At 51.9% G+C, this 18,840-nt stretch overlaps 1 protein-coding gene across 1 annotated transcript in view; it reads right to left on the bottom strand.

The window, feature by feature from the left end:
* Positions 1-1,007: 1,007 nt before the first annotated feature.
* Positions 1,008-18,840, bottom strand: part of ABTB1 (ankyrin repeat and BTB domain containing 1) — a 37,476-nt gene continuing 19,643 nt past the window's right edge. Inside the window, exons 6-12 of the mRNA XM_038739824.1 lie at positions 18,731-18,776; positions 15,661-15,777; positions 12,145-12,260; positions 5,988-6,086; positions 4,856-5,023; positions 2,268-2,468; positions 1,008-1,823 (exon numbers count right to left, since the gene is read on the bottom strand). Of these exons, the coding sequence (XP_038595752.1) occupies positions 1,617-1,823; positions 2,268-2,468; positions 4,856-5,023; positions 5,988-6,086; positions 12,145-12,260; positions 15,661-15,777; positions 18,731-18,776 (954 nt within the window). The 3' untranslated portion in view covers positions 1,008-1,616. The remainder of the gene's footprint in view (positions 1,824-2,267; positions 2,469-4,855; positions 5,024-5,987; positions 6,087-12,144; positions 12,261-15,660; positions 15,778-18,730; positions 18,777-18,840) is intronic.

Genomic DNA, 18,840 nt, shown 5'->3' with positions numbered 1-18,840 from the left:
CTTGGGGCCGATCACTCAACCTCTCTGGGCCTCAGTTTCCTCATCTGTAAATTGCGGCGAGATACCTGTTCTCCTTCCCTCTTAGGTTGAGAGCCCCGGGTCAGCAGGGACTGCACCCAAGCTCATTCTCACATTTACCCCAGTGCTTACCACATAGTAAGCACTCGTTTAATACCATTATCACGATTACTAATCAAAGCTGAGGAGATACCGAGCCAAGAGAGCCCAGCTGCACCCGCTTGAGTTTGAGTCACCCCTGGAGACAGAGGCAGTTGAGCCCAGGCCCCAGTCCAGTTACCCCACTAGGGCACCCTCCCACCCCCAAACACCCTGCTCTCTCTCCTTAAATGGCTGCTATTACTAGGCAAGTGGGTAGCCATTCCCCTGCCCTTGCTGCTGGTGGTCAAACCCCTCGAGGTGCCAGGCCTTGGCTCTGTCAGCCACTCTCCTGACCTTCAGCCCTGTTGCTATTCCCAGGCTGGGCACTCGGCCCAGCCAATGGATTGCCATCCTCCCCTGGCACCCTTCCGGTCCTGGCCCCCCGCCCAGCTCCGTGGATGTTCCTCCCGCCTGCCCGGCAACCATGGGGGGCAGCCTCCGCCATCCGGCCCGGCGGGCAATGCCACGGCTGGGTCCCCGGCTCAGGCTTGGCTCCCTGGGATGGGGCCTCCAGGTGCGGCCCCGGAAACTCGGGCCCACTTGGAACGGCTCCCCCAAACTGGAAGGGGAGGGCCTGCCCCTTGTCCACCTGAGTGGGCAGGAAGGAAGGCAGCAGAAACCCTCCTGTCCCGTTGCAGTGGACAGGTTTCCTGCCCCAAGAAAGGGAAGGGTAATCTCAGGAGAGCTGACTGGGGAAAGGCATCTTTCTCGTCTGGTGGAAGGCAGGGATCCTCAAGACGGAGAGCCCTGGGGAGAGCAGTTGAGCCTCCCCTCCCAGGAGAAGGCTCACTACAAAGCTGAACAGAGAGGCTTGTCTGTCAGCACAGCACTGGGGAGGGCCTCACTCGCGAGATCCCCTCTGTGCGGAGCCCAAGGAGCAGAGGCCGCTAGGAGGGAGGTGAGCTAGCAGTGACAATCCTGGCCTTGGAGGTGGAAAACATGCCCACACTTGACCCCTCCCCGGGGCGGAAGGGGGTACAGAGAGGCAGCAAGGCCAGGGCCCCAAAATGTTTGAACCCCTCCTCGCTGTCTCAGCCTGACTTGAGGGGGAGAGGTGGGAGAACACACCTCCACACCCCACCCTTCTCCCATTCCTGTCCAGTAAAACAAGCTATCCATTTCAATGCCTGTATTTTTAGCCAGAGTTTGAGCTTCCCATAAGGATGCAGCAACCCAAGTGTTCCCCACCCCCTCAAAACGCACTGGAGGCATTCCAAAATCATTCTGGGGTGGGGGTGCGGGGTGCGGAAGAGAAGGTGCAGTGAGGTTGGGGAAATTCTCCCTCTGACGGCCCAGACGCCTTCCTCTCTGTAGTCCACCCCGGCCAGAAAGAGGGGAGTGGAAGCAGAAGCTAGAGTCCAGGGAGAGACCTGGGCCTGGGGTTGTCGGTATTGGTCCACTGTCGACCAAGGGATATGCCGGGCCCTAAGCGAGGGAGCAGGAAGTGCCTGGGGTCCTCAGCACTCGAGCCCGATGTTAGCCAGCAGACCTTCCAAGGCCTCCAGCTTCTGGTTGGCCTCCTCGATGGCACTGTAGGTCTGGACATTGCTGGTGATATGGAAGCGAATGTCATCCACCAGGGGGATGGAGTCCGTCTCCTGCCGCTCGGCCACTGCCTCTGCTTCCTCCTTCACAGCCTCCGCAAACTCGGCCTGCTCCACCAGCTGTAGGGGATGGGGGAGGGAAGAAGTGGGCAAGAAGAGTGGGGAGGTATCGGGGGTGGGGGGGGGCACACGGTGCCGGCACCCAGGGCCCTGGACTAAAGTGATGGGGGTAGGAGAATCTAAGTCTCCACCACGCTTTCCTCACAACCAGTCGTGCATAGGAGCGGGATGCAGGGAATGTGTCTAGCCCCAAGTACTTAGTACTCCCAAGTACTATTGTACTCTCCCAAGTGCTTAGTACAGTGCTTTGCACACAGTAAGCGCTCAATAAATAAGATTGAATGAATGAAAGACACCATGGGGGTGGAGGACTGGCATTTAGTCTCCTCCGCTCTTTCCTCACCACCAGTCAGGCACAGGGGTAGCGGGGTAAGCAAATCGCAGGCCCGCCGTGATTGGCCACAAAGGGAGATGTTTCGGGTTGGCCCTTCCGTCCCCTGTCACCTTCTCAATGATCTTGGCCATGTATTCAGTGCACTGGTCTTCCAGCCGGGTCAGCTGGAAGAGTTTTGCCACCTTCCAGATGTTCACCACGTTGTCCTCATCCAGGACCTGGGCCAGGCTCCGCCCACACAAGCGCTTCAAGCCAGGCAGCAAGTACATGTCGGCCACTCCCAGCACCTCATAGGCGTTCTCCGGGGACAGCTGCGGACACAGCGGGCCCAGTCAGAGGCCTGGCTCTGGACCCCTCCCGGGTCCAGCCTGACTTCAGCCGGGCCTCAGGGCCGGAGGTCTGGCCTCCGTTCCAGGTGAGACGGCGCTCCGTGGACACAGTGCAATCCCGCCCATCCAGTTTGGCCTGGGCTCCCTACCCTTCATACGTGCGTGCCAACGCACCATCTGATGCTCTCGGCCATCGACCGGGGTCCCAGCCCAGCAGACAGAAGCCCGAAAAGGGAGGGGGAGAGGGGCGGGGGAAGATTTTCCTCTACTCCTGGAGGCACCAACACCCCCTACCTCACCTCCTGTCCCCTCTGCTCCCTGCCACAGTGCCTTTGCAGAGCTTAGCTGCCCTCCTGTCCCCGCCTCCTCACCCATCAGCCCTGCCCCGGGCTGGGCCAGCCCATATGTCTCAGTGTGGCAATCTACATCATTCAGACTATACACGGCTCTTAGAACTGCCTGACCACGGAGCCGAAAGCCAGGTCGGGCCCACCGCAGGGGCTCTAAGCAGTAGGCTGGAGCACACCCATGGGATCATTCTCCATTCCCTGCCCCTCTCTGGCCCCATCCTAGCAATCATGAATAGGTGAATGTGGAGGGAAGGGGGAAGACAGCGAAACAGAGACATATAAGTCTGCATGTTCATGCTCACTGGGAAGAGGGTTAGAAAGAGAAGCAGCAATAGCCTAGTGCAGAGTATGGGCCTGGGAGTTGGAGGACCTGGGTTCTAATCCCAGCTCTGCCACTTGTCTGCTGTGTGTCCTTGAGCAGGTCACTTCACTTCTCGGGGCCTCGGACCTCTCCTCTGCCAAATGGGGATTCAATACCTGTTCTCCCTCCTACTTGGACTGTAAGCCCCAAGTGGGACCTGATCATCTTGTATCTACCACAATGTCTGGCATGTAATAAGAACTCAACAAATACCACAATTATTATTATTAGAGTGGGAGGGAGAAGAGAGAGAACACGAGGACACACACGCAAGGAAGGGAGAGAGGGAGATCGGAAGACGAGGGGACACCCGAGGACATGGGGGTGAAGAGACAGACGCACACTTGCAGGAGGGCTGGACTCGATGTTGGCAGCAAGTGAATTCCTCAGAGCAGTCCCAGCTTTACACTGGAAACAAAAATAGACCTTTAAAGGGAAAGTCTGCTCATTGTTTTTTCCAGGCTTCTGGTTATGTTTCAATAAAGGCGGTGATCAGAAACCAGTCCCCATGCCAGATATCCAACACGTCTTTCCAGAAATGATCGGAGAATCAGAATCCTAAAATAACACTCTTGGAAGGGACTTGGAGAGGTCAGGCAGTCCAGCCCCCTGCCTCCATGAGGGTGAACAACTAAACCACTCCAGAGAGCTGACTGTTTACTGTTTCCTTAAAAAAATCCCGGGATGGAGACTCCATGACCTCTCTCGAAGGCCTGTTCCCATGTTCTATGAACCCGGCAGTCAGGAAGTTCGTCCCTGTGGCCAACTGAAATCTGTCCTGATTCCTTTTTCTTGTTTGGTACTCAGAGAACATGGAGAACAGCTGGTCAGCCTCCTCCCCAGGAAAATCCTTCATGCAACTGAAGACAGTTATTTTTTCAGTCACCTTCAGACTTCTTTTCCCCAAGGATAAACCGCCTCAATATCTTTAGCCTTTCCTCCCAGGATCCACTTTTCCATCCATTAATCGCCTCTGACACTTTTCTCTGGACCCTCTCCAGTATCTCCCCTGTCCTTTTTAAAGTGTGATGACCGAAACCGGATGGAATCTCTACCAAAGATCTGAGTAGCGCAGTGCAGAGGATAGGGAAGAGTTTGCTTCCTGACTCTTGCGCGTCACACTCCTGTCATCCCAGGGCCAGGCTATTTTCTCTGTGAACAACACTCCATGGCTGACTCATTCGATTCCTGGTAAACTATGACCTTCAGGTCCTCTTCTGCTACACTTGGGCCTGGCCTTGTCTTCACAGTCTGGCCCTATCTCAGGAGGAGTGTAAATCGGTCTGACAAGGGGAATCTTGGTGCAGGAGAGTGCTCCCAGCTGGACAAGGGAATCTCTCACTGTCTGCCCTCCCCGCGTCCCCCTCTCCTCCCCTCCACAGCCCCCACCGGCCTAGGTCCGGATTCTGGAAGGCACCAGCCACTCTCCGTGAAAAATGGGCAGCCCCAGGGCCCTGAGCTCCAGGGGCTTAACAACTCTGGCCCTCCCAGACCTGATCAGCCCGTTGTTGGGTAGGGACCGTCTCTATATGTTGCCGACTTGTACTTCCCAAGCGCTCAGTACACACAGTAAGCGCTCAATAAATACGACTGAATGAATGAATCAGGGGCGGCCAAACCCCAGGCCCCTTGAGGCTGGATGCTGGCAGGGGACTCACCTCGGTATCGTCACTGTAGATGTAGTAGAGCACGCGGATGAAGATGTCCTCGGAGATGTTGTGCAGTGTCACCACAGGGATTTCGGGCTGGGCCTGCAGCTCCTCACTCTCACAGAAGTGATCCTCCAGCAGGGCCTTGAAATAGTCACTGCGGCCACAGAAGAAGGCCTGTGGGGAGGCAACACGGGAGGCCCTTCAGCAGAGTTACCCCGCTGGGGCACACCTGTCCATCACTCCAACAGAGCTGAGGCCAGGCCTGGCCGGCCCTACTGACCCTAAGAGACAGACACATATGCACAGGGGGCCGCCACCACCAAAATCCACGGTGTTTTTCTTGCTAGCACCCCACCGAATGCATTTTATAACGGTGAGTGGGGCAGAGTTGGTTTCAGAGTGGAGGCGATCAAGCACACGGGGGCTGCCAGGAGCAATGGCTGAGAGCAGTTGGAGGGTAGGCATGGGGTTGCCTTTGTTTGTGTTCTCTGGGAGCCACTTACCACTTCTTTCAAAGAGCAGCAAATGGCTCTCCAGTCCCTTTCTTCCCAATCCCCTAACCCCCTTCCCTCCATCCTCCCCAGAGCCTTCCCCATGCGCCCCTGCTCAGAGCCACCGTGCCAAGGTTCAGGCCTCATTCACCACTGGACCTGGCCCTCGCCCAACCTGCCCGCCCCAGCCGGAGGTTCTCACTCCTCATCTGGCTCTCAGCCACGGCAGGGCCAGGCTTAAATGGACTCTGCTAAGTCACGGCAGGAACCCCCGACAACGGCTCCGTAGGGGTCTCAGGGCTCCGCTTACACATTCAGCAGCATCCCCCTTTCTTCCTCCCGCGGGCCCCCTTTCCAGGGGCTGAGAGGGTAGGGGAGAAAAGAAACCAGGCCAGCGCTCAGCCGATGCCCATCGACACTCTTAGTTCCTTCCCATCCCGGGCAACAAGATGGCCACCGGAAGAGAAGTCAGTTGTTCCTCACCCTTCAGAGCAGCCGTTACCCACACTCAGGCCAGGGGAGGGGGAAGCCAGGCAGGGGGAGGGATTAAGGGAAAGAAAGGAAAATAGGGGAGTGTCAGGGGGGTTGGTGACCCTGGGTGGGGATGGGGGAGAGGCAGCGGGAGGGGCCAGGAGTTGCCACCATACCTTATGACACAAGAAGTTGTAGTTGGCCACCCGGAAGCAGACATCAGGACAGCTGCTGAAGTTGTCAGTACTATCGAAGGGCAGCTCACCAAAGCCCACCTGGGGAGGGAAGGAGGGAGGGCCTGAGGAGAGGGAGGCCAGGCCTTCCCTACCTTGGGGCTCTACTCCCTCAGACTTCAACCTCAGCCACTCTCCTCATGCGGCCAAGGAAGGGGCTGCTTTGCCTCAATGCAGCCTGGCAGCCTAACGTGACCCGGATCGGTTGGAACGTGACGTCTCGGCTCCGCTCTCCCCAGTCTGCCACCTGCAGCTGGTGAAACATCTGAGCCTGCCGTCCGGATCTCTCAACGGACGTGGATGCCGCCTAAGCGCTGTCAAAGGCTTGGAGTGGGGAGAAGATTGCTGACCACCTGATTCTCTGGGGACCTTGAGGACCAGCCTGGGGGGTTGGCGAGTGGGGGGATGGTGTCTCAACAGGAACATAACAATAACAACAATAACAATGATGGCATTTGTTAAGTGCTTACTATGTGCCAAGCACTGTTCTACACACTGGGGTAAACACAAGGTAATCAGGTTGTCCCACGTGGGGCTCACAGTCTCAGTCCTCATTTTACAGATGAGGTAACTGAGGCACGGAGAAGTTAAGTGAGTTGCCCACGGTCACAGCAGACAAGCAGCGGAGGCAGGATTAGAACCCATGACCTCCGAATCCCAAGCCCGTGCACTTGCCACTAGGCCATGCTGCTTCTCATATGTTCAACATATGCTTCAGCACATTCCCCCAGTGCTGGTGGCTGGTCAGGGAGATGAAAGCTGACCAACCCACTTCATGTCCTCAGAGGATCGGTCCCATTTGACACCCAGCCCCATGACCAAGGCTCCTTTTTCTAAGTTCTTCATACAAGTCATTCTCCCCATAATCCTATGGAAGATGAGGCTGCTGAGGCTGCGTTCCTCTCCCCTCTTAGCTGGGAAAACTGCGACAGAATGATGGAAGCATGAGTGAGTGAGTGAGAGTGAGTGAGTGTGTGTATGTGTGTGTGTTGGAGAAGGGGAAGAGAGAGAGAAAAAGTCAGAGGGCAAAGACGTCGTGCAGGAAACTTTCTTTGGCTTTCTCCAGCACTCTCTGGGAATAACTCCTGAGTTGTAGAGCATTACTCACAGTTCCCCAGTGGCTACCCCTTGCCTGTAACTCCAGCCCCTCTAATGGCATGGCTAGAGAGTTCGGGCGTGTGCCCGGCTGTCAGAAGGCTCAGCCTCCATTCCTCCCTCTAGGAAACCTGCTGCTTTCTCCAAGGACCCCGGCTGGAGCAGGCCCTGAGAGGAGGGGATCTGAGCCAGGCCACCATGGCAGAGCCTGAACGAGCCCTTTGTGCTCCTTGGGCACCGTGGGCCGGGCGGGTGGGCGCAGGCTCCTCTGAGGAGAGAAATGCCCCCGACGGCCCTGTGGAATTGGCTGGGGAGATGACTGTTCCACTCCAGCCTTGAGAAGCAACTCCCAGCTCTGCTTGACAACTGGAAACAATGACCCCAGCTCGGTAAAAACCCGAGGGGGCCAGCTGCTTCTGCAGCCTCCACAATACTAATGAGGCAGCACCAGTCAGCACCCATTCTGACCCATCCAAGAGCTTAGGATCCAGTCCTGACAAGGTCTTTAGTCTCTTCCCTCACCCTACTGAGGGGTCCGTACTGAGCAGGATCATTTCCTGGGAACAGAGGTGGAGACTGAGTTCCTTTTAGGTGAGGAGAACTGCTCCAGCTCACCATGAAGGGCTTGCTTGACACAGTACAGTGCTCTGCACACAGTAAATGCTCAATAAATACCATTGCTTAACAGCAGATCCAGGGGCAAATAGGCTCTGATCACCTCCAGGGACCCCTTTCCACCAGCTAAACCCCATGCCACAGGGGCTGGGCAGCTCTGGCCCCGCTGTTTGGGCTGCAGTTGGCACTGGGGCAGGAAACAACCCAGCAAGAGGGCCATTCAACCCTTTCATGGATTAGGAATAGTATTTATTTACCACTGACTAGGTGGCAAAATACTGCACTAAGCACTGTACATCGACGGACCATAGCTTCCAGGAAGAAGAGCTGTCTAGGTAGGGGAAAAATGAGCAAAATCAATCAATCAATCAATCAATCGTATTTACTGAGCGCTTACTGTGTGCAGAGCACTGTACTAAGCGCTTGGGAAGTACAAGTTGGCAACATACAGAGACAGTCCCTACCCAACAGTGGGCTCACAGTCTAAAAGGGGGAGACACAGAACAAAAACAAACATACTAACAAAATAGAATAGATATGTACAGGGAAAATAGAGTAATAAATATGTACAAACATATATACAAAAGAATATATATATATATAAAATATAATCTACATATAAAGGAAATGAAACCCGGGGTTTAGGCCTTGATGTGCCTCCCCTCAAAACAAACACACACACACATCTTCATCTCCCCCTCTCCCTCCCCAAATTAGCCTCTCTACTCAAGGAAGAAAAGATAGTGGGGAAAGGGGATGGCAAATATCTCTTGTCTTTAGTGACACCCAATGGTAAAGACCAAGAACATCATAATACCAAAATGAAAGTGGAAATGGGGAAGAGAAGTGGAAAGTGGAAAGAGAAGCAGCAAAAAAGGAAGAAAAAGGAGGGGAAGTTTGCAAATCACAACTCAGGGATCCTTCCCTCCAGGAAGTTTTCCCCGATTAATCCCACTTCTTCCCCCTTCAATACCTTGTGTTAATATTGCCCACTGTTTGTGTCGGCTTACTCCCTGATATCGTACTCTCCCAACGACTTAGACCAGTGTTCTGCACATAGTAAGGGCTCAATAAATACCACTGATTGACTGATTGTTATGTTGCTCAATTGTGTATGTTCCTTGACAGCAGATATATCAGGTCGACTAACTACTGTGCTCTCCCAAAAAATGGCATGAATTGAGCAGACTACTGGACTAAATACTTAAGCACAGTGCTCTGCAGAGTAAATGCTCAATATAAACAATTGATCAATTGATTGATGGATGTCAGGTGTTTGTCTCTCCCCCACCCCCCCACCCCGTGAAATGTACCTTGCTGAGAACAGGGATCATGCCCATTCTTTAACAAAAATCCCAAGAGCCTAGCACAAATCTTCTCATTGTGCCCTGATCTTGTCAATCTCACTGCCGACCACCCAGCTCACAGATTGCCTCTGGCCTGGAACGCCCTCCCTCCTCAAATCTGACAATTACTCTCCTCCCACTTCAAAGCCTTATTGAAAGTAAATCTCCTCCAAGAGATTCCTAAGCGCCCCTTTCCTCTTCTCCCACTCCCTGACTTGCTCCCTTTGTTCTTCCCCCTTCCCAGCCCCACAGCCCTTATGTACATATCTGTAATTCATTTATTTATATTAATGTCTGACTCCACCCCCTAGACTACAAGTTCGTTGTGGGCAGGGCATGTGTCTGTTTATTGTTGTACTGTACTCTCCCAAGTGCTCAGTTCAGTACTCTCTGCACACTGTAAGTGCTCAATAATTATGACCGAATGAATGGTCTACAATCTGGGGAAGATGTATATATACATATATGTGTATATATGCATGATATAGATATTAGTTAATTATTATTATTATTATGGTATTTGTTAAGCGCTTACTATGTGCCAAGCACTGTTCTAAGTACTGGGGTAGATACAAGGTAATCAGGTTGTCCCACATGGGGCTCACAGTCTTAACCCCCATTTTACAGATGAGGTAACTGAAGCACAGAGAAATGAAGTGGCTTACCCACAGCAGACAAGTGGCGGAGCCGGGATTAGAACCCGCATCCTCTGACTCCCAAGCCTATGCTCTTTCCACTAAGTCATGCTGCTTTAGTTGACTGACAGTCCCCAAGAAGAAAACATACCCACACAGGAAGACCCATCTTCCCTTGGTTGAGGCAGAGTTGTATTCAAGGCCTTCCTAGTTAGGTTACTAGTGCTGTTGCTCAGTTTCTGGGAGGGAAGTTGGGGAGGAGATAGGGATAAGGGGGTGAACTGCTTACAGAGAGTGAGAGGCCAGTACACATCTCCCCTTTCTTCAAAAGCCTCCAAAGGCTGTCCACTGCCCGGTGCGTTAACCAGTTGATTATATTTACTGAGCATTTATTGTGCATACAGCACTGTGCCATACTACACACTTGAGAGAGTAAAGCACAATATAACAGACACCTGCATCAAACAGAAACCCTGACCGTTGGCTTCAAGGCACTCCACCAGTTCTATCTGCTTCACATACCAGCACTCCTCACCTGCTCTTCCCTTGCTTATACTCTTCACTCCTCATCTACATTTTTTAGACTGTGAGCCCACTGTTGGGTAGGGACTGTCTCTATATGTTGCCAACTTGGACTTCCCAAGCGCTTAGTACAGTGCTCTGCACACAGTAAGCGCTCAATAAATATGATTGATGATGATGATGATGATGATCAACCTTCTGTACCCCATTCTCATCCCACCCACCTCAGACCCCTTGGTCAAGCTGTCCCCTGGGCTTGGAACTCCTCCATGGCCCAGTCCACCAGATCTCACCCCTCCTCACCTTCAGAGCCCATTTAAAGTGCCACCTCCTCTAAAACCCCGAATCCTATCTACCCAAGCACCGCCTCTAGCACTTATATCTATTTATTCCCACTCTGAGCACTTGTGCATATATGCACATTCCATTGCTCATTTAATCACTTATGCCAATTCCACTATTTCTAAACATTTTGTGGGTCTCCCTGTTAGACTGCAAATTCCTTGTGGGCAAGGAACTTATCTCCTGGTTCTGTGGAACTTTCCCAAAAGCTTAGTACAGTGTGTTGCAGTCCTCTTCCTCCCTTCAAGGCCCTACTGAGAGCTCATCTCCTCCAGGAGACCTTCCCAGACTGAGCCCCTTCCTTCCTCTCCCCCTCGTCCCCCTCTCCATACCCCGCATCTTACCTTCTTCCCTTCCCCACAGCACCTGTATATATGTATATACGTTTGTACATATTTATTACTCCATTTATTTATTTTAGTTGTACCTATCTATTCTATTTATTTTATTTTGTTAGTATGTTTGGTTTTGTTCTCTGTCTCCCCCTTCTAGACTGTGAGCCCACTGTCGGGTAGGGACTGTCTCCATATGTTGCCAGCTTGTACTTCCCAAGCGCTTAATACAGTGCTCTGCACACAGTAAGCGCTCAATAAATATGATAGATTGATTGATTGATTGGGTGCTCAATAAATACTATTATTATCACTACTCCTACAACTCAGATGCCAATATGGCCCGACCTCAACATTCCAAGGCCATAATCCCACAGTGCTCAAATTTTCTTTGGCAGGGGGTCGGGGGGGAGACAGTCTCCAGGCCCAATCACAGTTAACGCAGATTTCAGGAAGAAAATCAAAATGACAGCCAACGGTGTACATCACAGGAGAAAGTCAAGTTTACACTAAGCATCCCTCCACCTCCCCCACCAAAATGACCCCCAGCTGCTTGTCTTCCAGGGTGGGTCCAGTGGTCAGGGGTCTGTGCTCCTCAGCTCACTTGAAGGAGGCACCCAGAACTCTGAGCACAGCAGGGAGATCTCTTATCCCTGGGCAGGCTGGGGAGAAACTCAAATGCTTAGGGGTCCACAATGGGAATCATAAAGTCTCCAGCTGTTCAACCTGAGTCCTGATCTCAAATACAGGGCTGCTTCGAGCCACCTTCCACAGGTTTGCGTTCTTTCCTAATGGCGGCTATAAACAGAGCTCAACTAAACATCGCCCGATCGAGGGCAGGAATGTCAACAACGAGTTTCATTTGAAAGCTCAGGGTGGATGACCCCCCTTTCCTTGGACTTCTGAGAAACCCCTCATTCCCAGCCAGTTTTCCACAGTTCCACAGAACCGAAGAGCCGAGGCTTCTAGAACGAACAGCCTCCAAGCTGTAAGCTCCCATTTGGGAGGGAGGGCAGTGTGATTCCCTGAGCTAATCTTTGGAAGGTTTGAGGTCACAAGTTCTTTTCCTCTCAAGTTCCCCAACCATGCTTCTCTCCCTCTCCTTCCCTCCCCAAACAAGGGAAAAATGCAGCAAACATTCTTGAAGAACGGCACCCACTGAGTCAGCATCCCCAGGGCAGAAAGGGGGCCTGGAACGTCAGGCGGGTCCTACCCGAAGTTCAGGGGGCAGCGCGCAGTCAGCCAGTAGAGCCAGGTCCTCTTGGAGCTGGCAGTTGGCGAGGGGTTCAATGGTCAGCACCTTCACACAGGTCCCCGGTTTGGAGGCCACTGCAGGAGAAAGCACACAGAGTCTCGTGAGAACGCCACGGGTCTCCACCACAACTCCCAACAGGGACTTGGGCTTTCATTTCCACTTCCCGACAGAGCCCTGCTGCTGCCCCAGGGCCCCGGGGATACACACTCTCCTTTTCCCTAAAGATTACTGCATTAGCCTCCTTGCTGACCTCCCAGCCTCCTGTCTCTCCCCGCACCAGCCAATACTTCACTCTGCTGCCCGGATCGTTTTCCTACAAAAACGTTCAGGACATGTCTCCCCACTCCTCAAAAAACTGGTCTCGAGGGACACCGGAAATAAACAATAGATCCTGGAGACTGAGCTGGGGGAGAGAGGTGGGTGCATTTTACCACATCCCACCTGTATATATGTTTGTACATATTTATTACTCTATCTATTTATTTATTTATTTTACTTGTACATATCTATTCTATTTATTTTATATTGTTAGTATGTTTGGTTTTGTTCTCTGTCTCCCCCTTTCAGACTGTGAGCCCACTGTTGGGTAGGGACTGTCTCTATATGTTGCCAACTTGTACTTTCCAAGCGCTTAGTACAGTGCTCTGCACACAGGAAGCGCTCAATAAATACGATTGATGATGATGATGATGATGATGCTTAGCCTGGCTGAAAACTGGGGGGTCAAATGCTAAGAAGAGACCAGCATGGCGCATTGCTATGAAGAATTCCAGTAAGCGCTCAATAAATATGACTTATTTAAAGAATGAATAAATAAAGAATGAAGAAAGGAGCAGCTCTTTTTGAGCAAAAGCTTCACAAGAAACGAGAGACAAGAAGGTAAAAGAGAAAAAAACGCTAGGTGCTGAAAACATCCAACATGACAGCACAACCAGAGACAGCCTTTTTGTATGCACCATCTGGCTGGAAAGGTGCATCCCACACTGGCCTGTTCCACCACCGACATATTCATAGGTGAACTTCACTATCGCTGGTGTCGCCTTGAATAGGAAGGGCAACTAGATGCGTTCCTCTCATCCCCATCCTCACAACTATCAGAGAAGCAGCATGACCTAGTGGAAAGAGCATGAACCCGGGAGTCAGAGGGCCTGGGTACTAATCCCAGTTCCACCACTTGTCTGCTGTGTGACCGTGGGCAAGTTGCTTCACTTCTCTGTGCCTCAGTTTCCTCATCGGTACAATGGGGATTAAGACTGGCAGCAGGATGTGGAACGGGGCTGTGTCCAACCTGATTATCTTGTATCTACCCCAGTGCTGAGTGCAGTGTCTGGCAAATAGTAAGTGCTTAAATACCATTAAAGAAAAGAAAAAACCCACCACCACAGCTCAGCTCCTTCCTGCCCTAGTTCCTTCTCCCCAGCTGGCTTCACCTCCAGTAATGTAATATAATGGTATTTGTTAAGTGTTTACTATGCGGCAAGCACTGCACTAAACACTGGGATACATGTAAGATAATCAGAGGAGCAGCATGGCTTATTGGATAGAGCATGGGCCTGGGAATCAGAAGCTCCTGGGTTCTAATACCAGCTCCATTACCTGTCTGTTCTGTGATAGTCACTTAAATTCTCTGTGCCTCTGTAACTTCATCTGTAAAATGTTGATTAAGACTGTGAACCCCATGTGGGACCGGGACTGTATCCGATCTGATTGGCTTGTATCTACCCCAGCACTTAAAACAGTGCCTGGCACATAGTAAGCGCTTAACAAATACCATAAAAAAAAAATCCATTGGACATAGTCCCTGTCCCACACAGGACTCACAGTCTAAGGGGGAGGTGGATTTAATCCCCATTTTATAGATGAGGTACCTGACGCCTAGAGAAGTGAAGTGACTTGCCCGAGGTAACACAGCAGCCAAGTGGCAGAGCTGGGATTAGAACCCAGGTCCTCCGATTCCCAGTCCCGCACTCTTTCCTCTAGACCCGCTGCTTCCACTCATCTTGCTGGAATACGGCTTGGCCTTGGTCAATTGTTCATCTCGGCCTTTGTACCCCATCTCAGAGCTGGCAAACCCAGGGGTGCCCAGGATGGTGCCCTGTAAATCATCAGATGCTGCAAAGCCTCATGGCCTGGCTCCGCCCCCTGATGAGAAACGAGGCTGGAGGTTTTGTGGTTTCCCTGGCTATATGCAATCTTGTCCAGCTTTTCCTGTTCACAGAACAACAGAAAACAGGGCATAGGGTGGGTGCACTGTGGCCTGTGGCCTAGTAGATAGATCACGGGACTGAGAGTCAGAAGGTCCTGGGTTCTAAACCTGGCCCTGTCCTTTGTCTGCTGTGTGACCTTGGGCAAGTCACTTAACTTCTCTGTGCCTCAGTTACCTTATCTATAATATATATACGGCATTTATTAAGCACTTACTATGTGCAGAGCACTATTCTAAGCGCTGGGGAGGTTACAAGGTGATCAGGCTGCCCCATGTGGGGCTCATATAGTCTTAATCCCCATTTGACAGACGAGGTAACTGAGGCAAGTGACTTGCCCAAAGTCAAACAGCTGACAATTGGCAGAGCTGGGATTCGAACCCATGACCTCTGACTCCAAAGCCCAGGCTCTTTCCACTGAGCCACGCTGCTTCTAAAATGAGGATTAAGACTGTAAGCCCCATGTGGGACAAGGACTGTGTCCAACCTGATTTGCTTGGATTCACCCTAGCACTTAGTACAGTGCCTTGCACATGGTAAGCACTTAAATAGAATAATAACAATAGTAATAGTAACAACTGCCCAGCTGAGATCACCACCCAGTCCCTCCAACTCATCAGTCTGTTTTCCGTGCTGACAGTCTCTGAATTAAGGTGGTGGGGTGGACACCTACATGGTACAATTCCCTTTTATTATTATTAATAATAAGAAGAAAAATAATAACAATAACAGTATTTGTTAAGCACTTAACTGGCACTGGTCCAAGTGCTGGAGTAGATACAACCTAGTCAGGTTGGTTACAGTCCACATCTCACATGGGGCTCACAGTCTTCATCTCCATTTTACAGAAGAGGGAACTGAGGCCCACAGAAATGAAATGACTTGGCCAAGGTCACACAACAGACAAGTGGCAGAGCTGGAATTAGAAACCAGGTCCTTCTGACCCCCAGGCTCAGGCTCTATCCATTATGCTACGCTTGCTTCTTCAGCAGGACTCTGCCAGACACCCCAGCCTCCTGCCTCCGTGTTCACCCACTGCTCCTCAAGTGGATTCTCCAGCCCCTGGCAGAGACCATGATCTATTTTCTGTTTAGGAAAATGGCTGGGACATTACTGAAGCTCAATAAGTGCTAAATAGAAACAATCCAATTGGCACCCAGGGGAGCTGGGAATTGGTTGCCGGAATGACCCAGAAAGACCGGTTTTCGGAATGCACATACATGCCAATCCCTGACCCACCCCGGGGTCTAGAGAAGTGGGAGGAACTTACCAAACTCATACACTTTCTTGCATTTGATCTCCAGGTCTTCAATGAGCTGTTGCAGTTGGCACTGCTTTGCCAGCCTTTTACAGTCATTCACGTAGTCCACATCAATGTCAAGGCGACCTGGCAGGGGCAGTGCAAACAGGGACCCCCCCTATCAGAGGGATGTCCTCACGCCAAGCATCCCCTGCAAGGGAATGCTGGGGGGAGGAGAAAGGGAGGAGGGGAGATGTGGGGGCTCCTAAGTTCTGTTCCCCAGCTTTCCGAGTTGCTAAATGCCTCTATTTGGAAACTGGAAAGGATGACAATACCACCACCTTCAATTTGTCTAGAACTTTTATTGTTTCCCAATTCTTTCACATCAATAGTCCCCTTTTGTCCCGACTTCCTTAGGCGGTAGGGAGAAAACAGGTATCGTTATCCCCATTTTACAGATGGGGAAACAGAGGCCCAGAGGGGGTTAGAACCAACTGGCCCAAGGACACCCAGCAAGTCCAGTGGCAGAGCTGGGACTAGAACGCAGGTCGCCTGACTCCCAGAGCCCTCCTCTTTCCACCAGACCAGAATGCCAGGCCCCACCCCAGGGACGGGCAGAAGAGTAATGGGATCAAATCCGGAACACACAAGGGGAAACCTCAGGGCCCACCGGTGATTCAGCATTAGCCAGCAGACAGGAAGTCAGCCGGGGCAGCAGCGGTCTGGGTTGGCTGCCCGGAGCATAAATAGGAAGCGGCTGTGGGAAGAGCCAACCAAAAAAAAGGACAACGGGGGTATGGCTAAGACAAGGCCCCTGGCCCAAGGAACCAGGATGCTTGCCCAGTTCTGATTCAAGAACGGTGAGCACAAGCCAGTATGTTAAACAACGGTGCCACCCCCTGGGTCTAATCTGAGTACTGGCTGACAACGAATTGCCTATGAAAAGGTCACGGGGTCCACAGAGATTAGAAATGCCAACAAAGAGTGGGGCACAGTAGGTAGGGCACCACCGCCCCTGCGTTCATGCCATAGGCCGAGCTCCGTTCATCTCTGTCACATGGGTTCATAAATAACGCGCTTCGAAAATTCTACGAAGCCCTCGTTGCGGCAAATGCTCTTTCTATGCAGCCCTGTTCCATGCGTTCCCTTCCCCCTCTAGACAGTAAGCTCACTGTGGGCAGAGAACATGTCTACCAACTCTGTTGTACTGTACTCGCCCAAGCATCAGTACGGTGCTCTGCACACGGTAACTGCTCAATAAATACCATCGACTGATTGATTGCCATGGAGTTGCACTATGTGTTCTGCTTGTTACAGCGAGATTTCTCCTGGACACTCCCATTTCAACAGGCCTTAACACGACTAATGGGTCAACTTTAGGTAGACTTTTTTTTTTTTAATTTCCTCCGGAAGGCCTTTAACAACAATGCTTTCTTTTTACATGAACACACTTTCAAACATCGTTAACTGATTTCCAAACTTATAAATGCTGCAGGAGAGTAAAGCCCCTCCCCACCTAGCTGAGTCAGCTGAGTCCCATGCCCCAAGAACGGGACACCTTTCCTCTCCTTCTGTCCTGCCCAATCTGGGTGTTTCAGTGCTACCCCACCTTCTGGAACCCCTCTGGCGGCCCTTACCCCTCTCCCCAGGAGAAGCCTCCTGTGGGTTACTGCCTCCAAAATTGAGAATGGTACAGTGCATGGGTCCCAGACTTAAAGGTGGAGTCATTTTCAGTCTAACCCCTTTCCAGATGAAGGAAGGCATGTCTCTGATGCCCCCAACTTTGGGAAAATGAGGGTTGACTGCATTCACAGCCATGGGAGGCAGCCCAATCTAGGGCAGGAAAACCGATCTGGGAGGCAGGACTCCTGGGTTCTGGTCTGTCAGCTCTGGGCAAGCATCGTGTCTACCTGATCCATGCGGCTGTACTCTCCAAGCCTGTTGAAAAGTGCTCCGCACAGAATAAGCACTCACCTTCACAATACTGCTAAAAATACGCCCTTTCCTCTCCATCCAAACTGTTACCACGTTAATACAATCACTCATCCTATCCCGCCTGGATTACAGCATCAGCCTCCTTGCTGACCTCCCAGCCTTCTTTCTCTCCCTACTCCAGTCCACACTTCACTCTGCTGCCTGGACCATTTTTCTAAAAAAACACTCAGGAAATGTCTTCCCATTCCTCAAAAACCTCCAGTGATTGCCCATCCACTTCCGCATAACACAAAAAAACTCCTCACCCTGGGCTTCAAGGCTGTCCATCACCTTGCCCCCTCCTACCTCACCTCACTTCTCTCCTTCTACAACCCAGCCCGTACACTTCGCTCCTCTGGTGTTAACTTTGCCTCCATCTCGCCTGTCTCGCTGCGAACACCTCGCCCACGTCCTGCCTCTGGCCTGGAACGCCCTCCCTCCTCAAATCCAAAGGACAAATTACTCTCTCCTCCTTCAAAGCCTTACTGAGGGCACATCTCTTCTAAGAGGCCCCCCGGTCTAAGCCCCCTTTTCCTCTTCTCCCACTCCCTTCTGCACTGCCCTGACTTGCTCTCTTTATTCATCCCCCCAGTCACAGTGTGACTGTGAGCCCACTGTTGGGTAGGGACTGTCTCTATATGTTGCCAACTTGTACTTCCCAAGCGCTTAGTACAGTGCTCTGCACACAGTAAGCGCTCAATAAATACGATTGATGATGATGATCCCCCCCCCACCCCAGCCCCACAGCACTTATGTACATATCTGTCATTTACTTTATATCAGTGCCTGTCTCCCCGCCCCTTAGACTGTAAGTTCGTTGTGGGGAGAGAATGTGTCTGTTTATCATTGTACTGCACTCTCCCAAGCGCTTACTACAGTGCTCTGCACACAGTAAGCGCTCAACAAATACGACTGAATGAAGTGAATGAAAGAATACATGCCACTGATTGACTGATCGATTGAGAGTGTGCGCTCTGCCCCTGGGGTCTGCGGCACGTTTTCAAGGCGGCAACCAGGGGTGGCAAACACTGGCCAGGAGGAGAGAGCTCAAAGGGCCCCAGCTGGTTGGCCCTCCCCACAGCTTCACCTGCGAGGAGGCTCCCCCAACAAGCCCAGAAGCGCTCACCTGTGTACAGGTACTGCAGGAGGGAGCCAAAGGCTGCAGGGTTGATCTAGAGATAGGAGAGGGGAAAGGTCAGAGGGGAAACGCCACACACTGTGACTGGGTGAGAAGAG

This window comes from Tachyglossus aculeatus, chromosome X1 (genome assembly GCF_015852505.1).
Source record: "Tachyglossus aculeatus isolate mTacAcu1 chromosome X1, mTacAcu1.pri, whole genome shotgun sequence".
NCBI lineage: Eukaryota > Metazoa > Chordata > Mammalia > Monotremata > Tachyglossidae > Tachyglossus > Tachyglossus aculeatus.
The sequence above is the reverse complement of the archived record's forward strand: the minus strand, read 5'-3'. Positions and strand labels throughout refer to the sequence as shown.